General features: G+C 34.1%; 5 protein-coding genes across 5 annotated transcripts; 2 read left to right on the top strand and 3 right to left on the bottom strand.

Moving 5' to 3' along the window:
- Window positions 1-246: 246 nt before the first annotated feature.
- Window positions 247-2,046, top strand: mmsdh (CoA-acylating methylmalonate-semialdehyde dehydrogenase; the record flags this gene model as incomplete). The annotated part of the gene is made up of 2 exons (XM_020582475.1): window positions 247-330; window positions 550-2,046. The coding sequence occupies 2 exons, from the start codon at window positions 247-249 to the stop codon at window positions 2,044-2,046; spliced, it is 1,581 nt and encodes a 526-aa protein (XP_020427175.1).
- Window positions 2,047-2,194: 148 nt separating this feature from the next.
- Window positions 2,195-3,140, bottom strand: spiA (secretory carrier-associated membrane protein; the record flags this gene model as incomplete). The annotated part of the gene is made up of 3 exons (XM_020582476.1): window positions 2,195-2,393; window positions 2,482-2,632; window positions 2,699-3,140. The coding sequence occupies 3 exons, from the start codon at window positions 3,138-3,140 to the stop codon at window positions 2,195-2,197; spliced, it is 792 nt and encodes a 263-aa protein (XP_020427176.1).
- A 4,789-nt stretch (window positions 3,141-7,929) lies between these two features.
- PPL_11728 (cyclin-like F-box containing protein) lies at window positions 7,930-8,868 on the top strand (the record flags this gene model as incomplete). Its single annotated transcript, XM_020582477.1, has 1 exon — window positions 7,930-8,868. One exon carries the CDS (start codon window positions 7,930-7,932, stop codon window positions 8,866-8,868), a length of 939 nt encoding a protein of 312 aa, XP_020427177.1.
- A 174-nt stretch (window positions 8,869-9,042) lies between these two features.
- PPL_11729 (uncharacterized protein) lies at window positions 9,043-10,770 on the bottom strand (the record flags this gene model as incomplete). The annotated part of the gene is made up of 4 exons (XM_020582478.1): window positions 9,043-9,379; window positions 9,863-10,105; window positions 10,418-10,555; window positions 10,673-10,770. The coding sequence occupies 4 exons, from the start codon at window positions 10,768-10,770 to the stop codon at window positions 9,043-9,045; spliced, it is 816 nt and encodes a 271-aa protein (XP_020427178.1).
- Window positions 10,771-11,179: 409 nt separating this feature from the next.
- On the bottom strand, window positions 11,180-12,800 carry PPL_11730 (FNIP repeat-containing protein; the record flags this gene model as incomplete). Its single annotated transcript, XM_020582479.1, has 3 exons — window positions 11,180-11,683; window positions 12,284-12,348; window positions 12,419-12,800. 3 exons carry the CDS (start codon window positions 12,798-12,800, stop codon window positions 11,180-11,182), a joined length of 951 nt encoding a protein of 316 aa, XP_020427179.1.
- Window positions 12,801-12,929: the final 129 nt, after the last annotated feature.

Below are 12,929 nucleotides of genomic sequence, written 5' to 3' on the forward strand. Positions count from 1 at the left end.
TGACTCCTTTGAAATTTTATAAAATTTTAATTTTTTTTTGTAAATTTCTTTTTTACTTTTATTTTTTTTTTTTTGATTTTTTTCAATTTTGTTTTTCCACACTTGACCAATTTCAATCGTCAATAAAAATTTAAGATTGAATAAATATCAATTTATTATTAATATTACTTCTTTGCTTTTTAACTATAATAATATTATATTTTATATTAAAGTTTTAATTTAAAGAGAAGCTATTAATAAATAATAATGTTGTCCTCTAAATTCTCAAACGTTGTCGTCTCAAACTTGGGTTTCAGATCATTCCACTCCTCTGCCTTCAGTTTGGCTCATGTAAGTGTTTTCTTCAGATTGTTGTTGATAATGTATCATATATGAAATAACTAACATATTGAACCAACACATCTATTTACTTATACATTTAATATATATATATATGTATATTTATAATCATAATTATAATCAACTATTTTGGGAAAAAAAAACAAACAAAAAAAACAAAATGATTATTTTTTGATTATCAATTTTCTGTTCATCTATATCAATGTACAGACTACCAAATTATTGATTAATGGTAAATTCGTAGAGTCAAAGACAAAGGAATGGTTGGATGTTAGAAATCCAGCTACTAATGAAATCGTTACAAAGGTTCCATTGGCAACTCAAGAAGAGATGAAGGCAGCTGTCGATGCCGCCAAGAATGCTTTCCCAGCTTGGAGAGACGTTTCAGTCTCCAATCGTTCACGTATCATCGCCAACTACAGAGCTTTGATCAATAAGAATATGGACAAGATCGCCGCCATCATCACAGAGGAACAAGGTAAGACTCTCCCAGACGCCAAGGGTGACGTCTTCCGTGGTCTCGAAGTCGTCGAGCACGCTTGCAACGTCGCCACCCTCATGATGGGTGAGACCGTCGAGAACGTCTCAAAGAACGTCGATATCTACTCATACAACCAACCACTCGGTGTCTGCGCCGGTATCACCCCATTCAACTTCCCAGCTATGATTCCACTCTGGATGTTCCCATTGGCCATCGCCTGTGGTAACACCTACGTTTTGAAGCCATCGGAGCGTGTCCCAGGTGCATCGATGTACTTGGCCGAACTCGCCATCGAAGCCGGTGTTCCAGCCGGTGTCTTGAACATTATTCACGGTGCAAGAGATGCCGTCAACTTTATCTGTGACGAGCCAGCCATCCGTGCCATCTCGTTCGTCGGTTCCGGTGAAGCCGGTACCTACATCCACGCCCGTGGAACCAAGAACGGTAAGCGTGTCCAATCAAACATGGCCGCCAAGAATCACGCCACCATCTTGCCAGACGCCCACAAGGAGCGTACTCTCGACGCATTGACCGGTGCCGCTTTCGGTGCTTCCGGTCAACGTTGTATGGCCCTCTCTGCCGCCGTCTTTGTCGGTGACGCCCAAAACTGGATTCCAGAGTTGGTCGAGCGTGCCAGAAAGCTAAAGGTTACCTGCGGTGCCGTCGAAGGTGCCGATCTCGGTCCAGTCATCTCACCACAAGCCAAGGAGCGTATCCACACCCTCATCCAAAGAGGTGTTGACGAGGGTGCCACCTTGCTCTTGGACGGTCGTAACGTCAAGGTCCCAGAGGCCTACTCCAAGGGTAACTTTGTCGGTCCAACCGTGTTGTCCGACGTCACTCCAGATATGACCTGTTACAAGGAAGAGATCTTTGGTCCAGTCTTGGTATGTTTGAAGGCTGCCACCTTGGACGACGCCATCAAGCTCATCAACAACAACCCATACGGTAACGGTACTGCCATCTTCACCAGCTCTGGTGCCGCCGCCCGTAAATACCAATACGAAATCGACGTCGGTCAAGTCGGTATCAATCTTCCAATCCCAGTTCCACTCCCATTCTTCTCTTTCACTGGTTCACGTGCTTCCTTCGTTGGTTCATCCCATTTCTACGGAAAGCAAGGTGTCAACTTCTACACCCAAACCAAGACCATCACCTCCAACTGGAGAGACGACGACATCTCAACTGGTGTTGCCACTCACATGCCAATTTTGGGAAAGAACTAAAATAACTTTAAAAAAAGCGATAATATAATAATAGTAATAAAATAATATAAATTTAACAAGCAAATAGATTATATATTTGTAATTATAAATAAGTTTATTTTTTTTTCTTTTTTTTTAATTCTATTTTTAAAGAGGACTTGGAATGTGTTTATCTGCTCTTGATGTAACTCTTCATTCCGTAATCCATCTCACCTCTGTGTTTCTTGGCAGATGTCAATCTGAGAACCTTGAAGAAAATACCGGCAACTAAGAAGAAGTTTACGAACCAGAAGAAGAGTGCAACTACATGGAGAGCTCCAACGGCCTTGTGCTTATTGTGGAAAAGAGAAATGAGCCAAATCAATCCGCTATTAATAGAAATAAGAAGAATATTTAAATGTTAATTATCTATTTGTTTAGATTATATTTAAGTTGGTTATTAAATTTAATACTTACTGCATACCAGAATGTTTAAATCCAATGAAAAACATAATGTTGAAACATAATAAAGCAAAGTAACCGAGGAGGAAAGAGTAGGTTGCTTTTGGTTTTTGAGATCTGGCGGCTCTATATAATCTTCTGGTCATAAAGAATGTAAATGGAATACCTATTAACATGTAGAATAGCGACAAGAAGAAATCACCGACCGAACTGTAAACTATGACAGCAATACCACAGACAAAGTTCCAGATCAGACTAGCGCATGTCCAGAAGAAAACTACATAGGAGAACTTAACGAGACGTTGGTTGGGCACAGGAATATCCTCAGAGACGGCAACTCTTGTAATGGGCATGAAACTAGGGTAGTTGGCTGGTCCCATTGGATTGTTGGTCATCATATTTACTTGGCCAGGTGCAGCGGCAGTCGATGCACTTCCAGCGGCATCGGAAGAAGCTTGTCCATTGAGGTTCAGATTTCTTTCACGGTGTCTCAGCTCTTCTTCCCATCTCATGAGATTCTGCTCCTTCTCAAAGAGACCCTGTGAATCAACTGCATGTAGAGTGGACTGAGAAGCAGATGGCTGGAATGTTGGAACGGCGGTTGTAGAACCAGACATTGAACCCTCAGGGAATTCTGTAGATTTCAAAATTGGATATGGTGGTGAGGATGACATTGTTAAAGTATTTTTTTGTTAATGAACAAATGGATAAATCAATAAATAAATTAATTTTAATCAAAGAAATAAAATTTTTAATTCTTTACAATTGTATAATTTTTAAATAAAAAATGGACAATTTATCGTTATTTGATTTTTGAATTCAATTTATAAATTAACTAACTAAAGTTATGAATTGTTTATAAATAAATAATTTGTAGTTGTTGATACAAATAAATAAATAATAAATAAATAATAAATAAATAAAACTTTAAAGTTGTTACTTGATAAATAAGTTAAAACTCAAGAAACTTTTTGGATTTTAATAGTTGGAGTCTAATGGTATTACTCCTATAAGAGGCAGATATAGATCTATAGGAAAATTGTAAAAACTCAAAAAAATATATTATTTTTTCTAAAGGTGGTAGAAAAAAATAAAAATATATTTAAGTGACTGATTACGTATTTGAATTTACAATAAAATTACTGAATTTGGAATGAAAATAAAAATATAAATAAACACACATTATTCTTTTAGGTACATTAGGCTGTTGTTCTTTTCCACTTTAATTACCACAAATTGGTTTATTTGCCAAAATAAACAAGAAACAAGCCTTTTATGATATTAACATTAGAATTTCATCCATCTTTAAAGATTTTATGACTATCTATTTTAAAAAATTATTTTTAATTTTTTTATTCTTTTGTAATTTCTTTTTTTGATTCATAAATATGTAAAATAAATCATCCAAAATCTAAATAATACTGTTTTTGTTTTAAACTAATTAAAAAAAAATAAAATAAAAAAAAAAATTTTAAAAAATATTTGTTTTTTTTTTATGTTTTTTTTGTTTTTTTTATAACACTATATATTTCTTAATTAAGAAATTCATGGTTACTCTTTATCTCTACTTGAGATAAATTTATGAGATTTGATATGTGTAATTTCTTTTTATCATAAAAATAAAATGTAAAATATCTTTTTGTGATTTAAATTGGTTTTAGCATGGAAATTTAAAATTGGGATTATAATTCTGGAATTTCAAATATTTGAAATCCCAAATCTAGTTGAAGATTTTCTTGAAAAGTACGAACTACGATACCCATTAATCTTTTAGTTTAGTAATTCAAGTATGATATGATTGTGCAAATAAATAGATAACCCTTCCAAAAAAAAGTGTAATAATTTGCTGATCTATTTCTTTAAAAGGTAATTACGTGATGATATGACCAACGGTTTTTCTTAAAGTTCCAATAAATAAATATGTGATGCTGATGTTGATGTTGATGATAACATTTATTGTTGTTTGTGGATTTCTCAGGACAAATAAACAAAAGTTTCAAAGATCTTGAAAGATTAGATGGATAGATTTCATTAATTTGCAGAAAATCCAACAACACAAAACCTTCACCAAAAATATAAAGAATGTTTTTTTGCAAACAAAAAAAAATAAAAAAAATACAAAATGGATTTGCAAACACTTTCTTTACGCGTAACCACCTGGTAACTATATCGACCTAATCGGCAATTAAACAACTATCAAAATAATAATGATAGGAATCTAATTGATCGGTGTTTTCTGTAAAAACTACAAGCACATGACATAGAAATCATTCTGTTTTGTTGTTTGTTGTTGTTTTTTGCTAAACATTGTATAGGTGCGCGTACGCAAACGTTTGCGTGTGTGCGATTTAACAACATAAATAATATATTTGGTGCTCCAGAAAAGTAAACTAATGATTTAACTGATTTTGAAAAAGGTATAAACTTTTACTTTACACTACATCATTGTAATATAAATAGTTAGTGTTGTAACCAAATAAATTAAATTTTATATTTTTAAAAATAAAGTTTATAAATAAATAATATTGTTTTAATTTGGCACAAACAAAGTTGGTTGATGATGTTGTTGAGCCTGTGGAGATTGATAGATAAATAGATAGATGGTCTGGATTGTTGGTGCTCTTGGTTCCCACACCCACCAACTCTTTTCTTTTTTTTTTTTTTTTGCTGCAGTACATCGATGCTTCCTGTGAGAAAAACATCTCGACCAAAAAGGAAATAAGAAAAAGTTTATCAAAATTTGCAAAAATAAAAAAAAACAACTTTCATCAAAATGCTCTTAAATTAATTTATTTTATTTGCAATTTATTGTTAATGAGAAGCGATGAAAACAAAAAATCGTTATTTTTAATTTTTCAAAAAAAAAACTCACAAAAAACACAATTTTTGTGTGAATTGGTTAACACAAGCAACATTTTTTACTTAATTAGTACGGGAAATTTGGGACTGCAACAAGGGGGAATTTTGATATCAAAATCGTCATCATTCAACTTTATTTGTTGCATTATTTTTTTGGGGTTTTCTTTCTTGCTCTTTCAATTTCTAATATTGGTATTTGATGATGTTGTAATATTTTTAAATTTCCACCTATATGTGTCACTCATTCTTTCTATCTATGTTTCTTTTTTCTTTTTCTCTGCCAACAAACAAACATATACACATATAATTTGATTTTAACATTAGACTTTGTAATAATAATTTTTTAAAAATTTAATATTAAGAGAATAAGACAAAAATCAAATTAAGATTAGATAGATAGTAAAAAACAAAACAAAATAATAAGATTAAAAGATTTAATACAATACAACCCAATTGCAAACATTTTTATTTAGTAATAGATAAAAATTATAATCATCATAATCAACAACATAATAATAATATATTATTTTCATAAAGATTAAGAAATCGAATCATAGATATTATTTAGTAATAGATAGGTAGATAAATAACATTAGATAAGATAAAGAATTATTTAAGATACAGGCAAAAAAGTAAAACAAAAAAAAAAAAAAAAGTAAGAAACTGACAGGAAAAAAAAAAAATAGTTATATTAAAAAATAGTTATATTAAAAAAATGATGTTATAAAAGGATATTATTGGCAGTTTTTAAAATTATAAAAAAAAAAACAACTCTTATTTGTATTGGATGTTGTTATGTTTGTTCAATGTTGTTGTTGAATTTTCAGAGTAGAAATCCACTTAAATATCAATGTAACATCCCCCAAAAATTTCAAAAACTTAATTTTATCTTAGTTTGAATCGTCACAATTCAAATTGTTCAGTTTTTATATTATTTATTTAATTTTTTTTTTAATTTTAAAAACAACTTAATTTAATCAAATTAAAAAAAAAGAAGCATTTCAAGTTTATTTGTTTACAAAAAACGAACAATCTTCATCTGTCTAATCATCAGCACCACTAAAATAACACACTCAGTATTATATTATTGTTTTTACATTTCTATAATAAAATATCGTCATGTTAATGTTAATGTTATTTTTAAATTGAATGAATTCGGTAATAAATATATTTACAATAACATCAATATAACAACAGCGCAAAAATATAACTATAATAACACACAAATTATTTTTAGTTTATCACATCAAATTGACAACATTGATTTCCTAAATTTCACAAACCAAACTAAATGCAAAAGTTTGTATATGAATCTCACAACATCATCTCGCACCACTACACACTACACTATCAACACACTCACACACAACCAAAAATTCAAAACCTTCAAACACATTCCATTCAAATTTGCATTTACTCAGCTTTCTAAATCTTACCTTTTTTTATTATTTATATTCCAATACAATATATATACTTTCAATTCAATTTCAAAAACTATAATAAAAACAATAGTAATTATATTGACATTAATCATTTCAATTAATTTATATCTATTAAAATCAATCTTATCATTTAATTTAACTTTGTTTTACTAATTCCAAAAAAAACAATATTATTTTAATTATCAATAGAAATAGCATAGAATAGCTCACAGAATAATAATATAATTTATAGATACATAGTTTTTTTTTTGCAAATTTCAATTTCTCGAAGTAATTATACGATTGTAGGATGAGTAGTGTTTTTCCTCATCAAAATACTTCAACTATTATTATTAGCCAAAGTCAACTGAATCAGCACCCTTTGGAGTTATTGGATCTACCAGATGATATCTTGTTATTCATCTTTGGTTTCCTCGATGAACAATCACTGACTCGAGTCAGTCAGATCTCAAACTTTTTCAATTCGATCTCGTCCAATCACAACATCTGGCGTGAATTGTTTCGTGCGAAATGGGGACCAATGTTCCCACTGGTGCCGGTGTGCACCATCAATTGCTGTCATAAATACTTTTCCGATCCCTACGCCAACTTGGAACCGATCAACATGCTGTTTTCCTACGCTTTCTACAAGTCGCTGCTGATTCCCTCACAGATTCTCAGTGTCATCACCAGCACCTACTCGTTCAAGCAGATGTTCAAGTTTCGCAACCTGCTGTACTCCTACTATGCACCGGTATTGTCGGCCGGCCTCAAACTGCTGCGTTCAACAGTCGCCATAGACAGTCGCCGATGGGTAGCAATCGTCGATCCGCTGGTTCGTCCGGTCTCCGCTGGACGTCTTCCCAATGCTTTCCAATCGATCATCGACAAGACAATCATTCCCAACCAGAAGATCACCGTCATGCAAGATCAACAGGTATCGGAGCGCACCACCAACACCTATTGCATTCGTATCGTTCGAACCATACCAACACGAATCCTCAAGATGATGCTCTCACTGATTATCGACTACGAGAAGATTCCTCTGTGGGACGTTGCACTGCGTCATTGCACAGGCATGGTTATCAAAGCGCCAGAGATGAACGAACAAGGACAACTCCTCGATAACTTGCCCATCAAGAAAGTAGATCTTCTACACAAACAGATTATGGGCAATCTTTATATGACCTATGCACGTATGGTCTACTCTGACACAAACGAGAACGACCAGTTCTTCACTGACCAAACAATCAATGGTGTCAACAGTGTATATCATAGTAGTGCAGCTAATAATACACCAACCAACAACGGTGGTAATAATAGTCTTTTGAATAATAACTTTGCCTATAGTAATAACGGTAACAAACAAGTCAATCATAATAACAAAGCAATGAAGGCAAGTCTTAGTAATAACGGTATCACCAATGCAATGGAAATGATTCAGAATAAGATTAGCCAACAGCAACAACAACAACAACAACCACCACAACCTATAGCTATCAACTCGGAAGCAGTGTCTGCCACCTCTTCTTCTGGAACGATACCGTCGCACCAACTCGACGCCGTCAACTACATCCACACTGCGGCTTCCACCAACACACCAACCATTTTACATTTACAACAACCACTGCAGCACATTTTAGAACAACAGAAACAAAAGGAAGACGAAGCCAACGAGGAGAATGAAGAGTCTGATGATTCCTTCTCGGACTCTGACAGCGATTCCGATGATGACGACGACGACTCCTCCTCCGACGACGAAGAAGAAGAACCATCCGGTCCAACCAAAAGAGTTAGAAGGGTTGAAGATATCACCCCAGTAGACCCGGTTCTCAAGCAACCAATCTATATTGTACAACATAATATCCCATTTTTCGTGAAGGGAATGAACAATCATCTCATGGACAAAGACATCCAGCCATTCCAACTCGATTGCTTTGGAAGTGGATTCGTTTTTGAACCACTCGAGAACAATGAAGTCAAACTCACCTACGTTCTCCAATTGACCAAGTCTGACTGGATGGAGGATGAAGCAGAGGTACTCCTGGATGATCTCGCTAGATCGAGAAGTCGTTCCATCTCCACTTTAATTTCACATGCTTATCATTTATCAAGAGCTTAGATTACAAACCAACAACCAACCAACAACACACAACAAAATCCCCTTTACTTTTTAAACTAATGATATTAATTAAACTTTAATATTATTATCTCTTTTTTTTATTTTATTTAATTCAAACAAAACAATTACTTTGTTTTAATAATCAGTTATTAAAGTAAATCCAATATTTTATTATTATTTGATTGATCTACTCTTTTTCATTTCTCTTCTTGAAACCCTAGGCTGATGTTGCTGTGGTTTACTCTCTTCTTTTTCAAATGTTATATGATCCAATTCGCTAAGGTTGGGGTTTAATGTTTTGATAAATTCGCATTGATCTTTGTATCTCGGAAGCTGTAGGAAATCAATACAGGGCTTAGTCAATTCAGCTTTACATTCATCGACAATATATCTGATTGCAGGCAGACAGGCGTTTAGAATAGCTTTCTCTAAGATCTTTCCTTGTATCTCCTTTGTCAACAAACCTCTTTTGTTCAGCAATCTGAGTGTATCAATTGATCGCATAAACTCACTGTGATAGAGAAAGAGCAATTCGAATCTACCGAAATGAAACTGATTGTCCAAGTAGTATTCCACCATATGAATGAATCGCGATCTAAGAAAACATCGACAGAGAAAGGTTTTTGTGGTGTCATCGAATACCACCTTGTCATAGAGATACAGGAATGCTTCGAGATGACCCTCTATGATTGTAGACTCTATTGCACTTAGGAAGTTGTTGTGGTTCGTCTGTGATATGATGATGCCGAGTAATTCAATGTTACCCAACCCACCAGCCAATACCAGTTCCAATTGATCGCGTTCACTTCTGTTTTGCAATAGATATTTCGCAACTTCTACATGTTCGTGTCTGATGGTATAACTTATCGTTGAATCTAGACAGCCAACCGTTGTGTTTTGCTGCAGATACTTTACCACATCAAGGTGTCCGCCAACAGCAGCAAAGTGATACCCTTCTTTTGTGCATCCTTCTGTTCTATTTTCATGAAGATACTTCACTGCTTCAAGATGACCGTTACCAGCTGCTTCATTCATAGATTCAACACTGCTTTGTAGTCTCTTATAGTTCTCAGTCAAGTACTTTAATATCTCTACTTGACCGTTCTTTGCCGCCAACACAAATGCATTTCTAGAGAATGTATAGTTTGTTTTGTTCCTCTCGAGCAGAAGGTTAATCATAGTCATATCGCCATTCCTCGCTGCCCAATCGAATGAGACATGCGAACATCCTTCAGTCCTATTGTCAAACAACCACTCTACGAGTTGCCTGTTGTTATTGACCACGGCAAAGTCAATGGCATTCCAACTGCACCCTTCAGTCCTATTCTCGTGACACCAGCGAACCAGTTCGATGTCGCCGTGCTTCGCTGCGTAGTCCATCGCGTCTTTCGAAACGATTTGATTGGGATCTGTCGCCAAGTACTTGAACAACTCCAAGTGTCCGTTGATCAGACACAGATTGATTTCATTGCCCTCCAAAATGCCGAGTTTCTGAAAGTACTTTACGATTGCAGTTCGACCGAGTCGCGCTGCCACCTGTGTGATATACCGATCGCATGTGTCATCTCTAAGCGCGTCTTTCTGAGTGAGTGGTGATTCTTTTACTTTTTGTATCAACAGATCAACATTTCCATAGTGCACAAGATTTATATATTTCTTTGAATACTCTTCCCAATTCTTTACTCTACTTTTGTAATTCAAAAATGTCGAATCGAATCAATTAGTTAATTAATAAATCTAATCATAATCATAATCACATAAAAAAACTAGACTAAACAAACCAGCTACTAGTTTAAATACATACAGTATTCTTTTTTGTAAATGTATTTCTTTAACAAAATAGAAAATCAAGTATTTTAATATTTTATTTCTAAGTATATAGATAAATAAAGATTTTTCCATTATTTACAATTTAATATATTAAAATATGATATTTAAACAATCGTCGCGATTGAACACAAAAATGATTTGGTGATTCATTTATTCTTTAAGATTAAGTTTTTATGTTTTGAGAAATTATTTATAATTTATAATTTATTGAAATCCAGATAATAAGTTATATCAAATTTATCTATTTATTAAATCTATTCCTTTTTTTGACAAAAGATGAAGGAAATTCAACTTTGATTGAATTGAATATCTACTAACATATATATATATATATTTATTTAAAAAATGAACAAAATATATATCTTTATCTTTTTAATATTTTACATTATAAAGGTACAGAAATTATCTAATTTGATAATCTTAAATAATATCAAATCAAAGAGGTTCAATATCTACATATTTAGTTTCATCATAATCATCGTCATGGCGACGTAATAATAGGTGATCTATGTTTGTCTATAAGTTTTTTAAGTTGTTTGAGTGTAAGAAATAATCCTTTGGTTAGATGATCATCCAATGTTATGAATACGGTTGGGTTTTGTCTTTCTCTGTAGAGTGTTAAATTGCAATCCGTACTGAGTTGCACTTGATATTTCTGGACACTCATTAGATTCAAAAAGAAATCGGACGATGCCAAACCACAGGGATAGTGTATCTCTTTGACCGACGGCGGTACCGTTATCGAAAAGAGATATCGACCATGCTCTAGTTTCTCAACGGACTCTGGAATGGAACCTGCCGTCAAGTGCTGATAGAATGTCTCGCCCAGCGCCAACTCCTTGACACCGAACGGAATTGCACCGGGTGGAGTTGATTGATTATAGTAATTGCCCAACCGCAGCGATCTAATGGTCTGAGGTAAACGTGATTTCGTTTCCTTCTTCCGGTAGTTGAACTTTAGGAATCCCTGTTTCTTCACGGTTTCCTGATAGTGAAAGGGCAGACCCGTTTCAATCTCCAGTGACTCCAGCCCGGGTGGAATAACGAATTGATTGAAATCCGCAGTGAATCTGCTAATCTTTAGGTGTTTGAGTCCGGGCGGTATATCTTCGATGGCTTGCGGTAGCATCGCAATGTGTTTGATTGAGAGACGCGTCAGTGAACTGGGCAACGTCTTGAAAACAATGTTATAGCGTTGACCGAGATGCAGCTCCTCGAGAGTATCCGGTAGACATCCCGGTTGCAATCTCTCTTGAAACTTGTTACCGATCGACAAGTACCGGAGTTTCGACGGCAGCACGCCAAGCTCTAGCGCCGACGATAGATTAGGGAATGACAAGTACTCTAGGTTGGCCGGCAGCATATTGCTCTTAACCACACGGTTGTAGAACTGCGACATCTTCAGGTGTGTCAGTGACGAAGGCAGTGAATTCTCTTCAAAGACACCGGTGAAATCGGTCAGTGTCAAACGTTCAATATGATTAGGTATCGCGCCTGCCACCAGTGAATTACAATCACCGAAGCATATCAACTCCCTAACGCTTCTGGGCAACAACAAACCACCAGGTTCATTCAAATCACTAACATTCAAAGTCAATTCTTGTAAACTAAAAGGATAACTATCGATTTTATCTAGATAATCTTTTTCCTCTAAATAGTTGTTGATTGTTAAGTTTGTTTGTTATTGATTGTTAAAATAAAACTGTTTTTTAAAACATACTGCCAAACATTACAAAGTCATATTTCAGCATTAGATTATTCAATTCAGATGAATTGTCTTTGTCGTTTTCGATGTTTTCGTTGTTGTTATCGTCATTCTTTGTATTAGTAGATAAAAATGATTCTTTAGTTGTATTTAAGTAATATGCAGTTGTATATGATTTATTCTCTATTGATCTACGTATTTGTTGCTTGAACGACTGTAAACAGCATTTCTGATCGAATCTATAGAGTGTTGGCAATGGCTGATCGAAATACAAGAATTGATCTCTATTGTCAAACAAACGTTTGCATATCAATACTAAACAGATTCTATCTATATTTTTATCCAAGTATTTCAATATGTTCTTAAGTAAAATGTATGATAGTTGGTGTAATTGCATTTGATGTGAAAATGGTGTATAAAAACAATTAATTGGAAAGAAGTAGTGAATGAAAGGGTTGTCCGAAAGACAATCCAAACTTTTATTTTATTTTTTTCCCCAGTAATTTAGGATTTTTTTTATTTTTTT

This window comes from Heterostelium album (genome assembly GCF_000004825.1).
Source record: "Heterostelium album PN500 unplaced genomic scaffold PPL_contig25, whole genome shotgun sequence".
Taxonomy (NCBI): domain Eukaryota; phylum Evosea; class Eumycetozoa; order Acytosteliales; family Acytosteliaceae; genus Heterostelium; species Heterostelium album.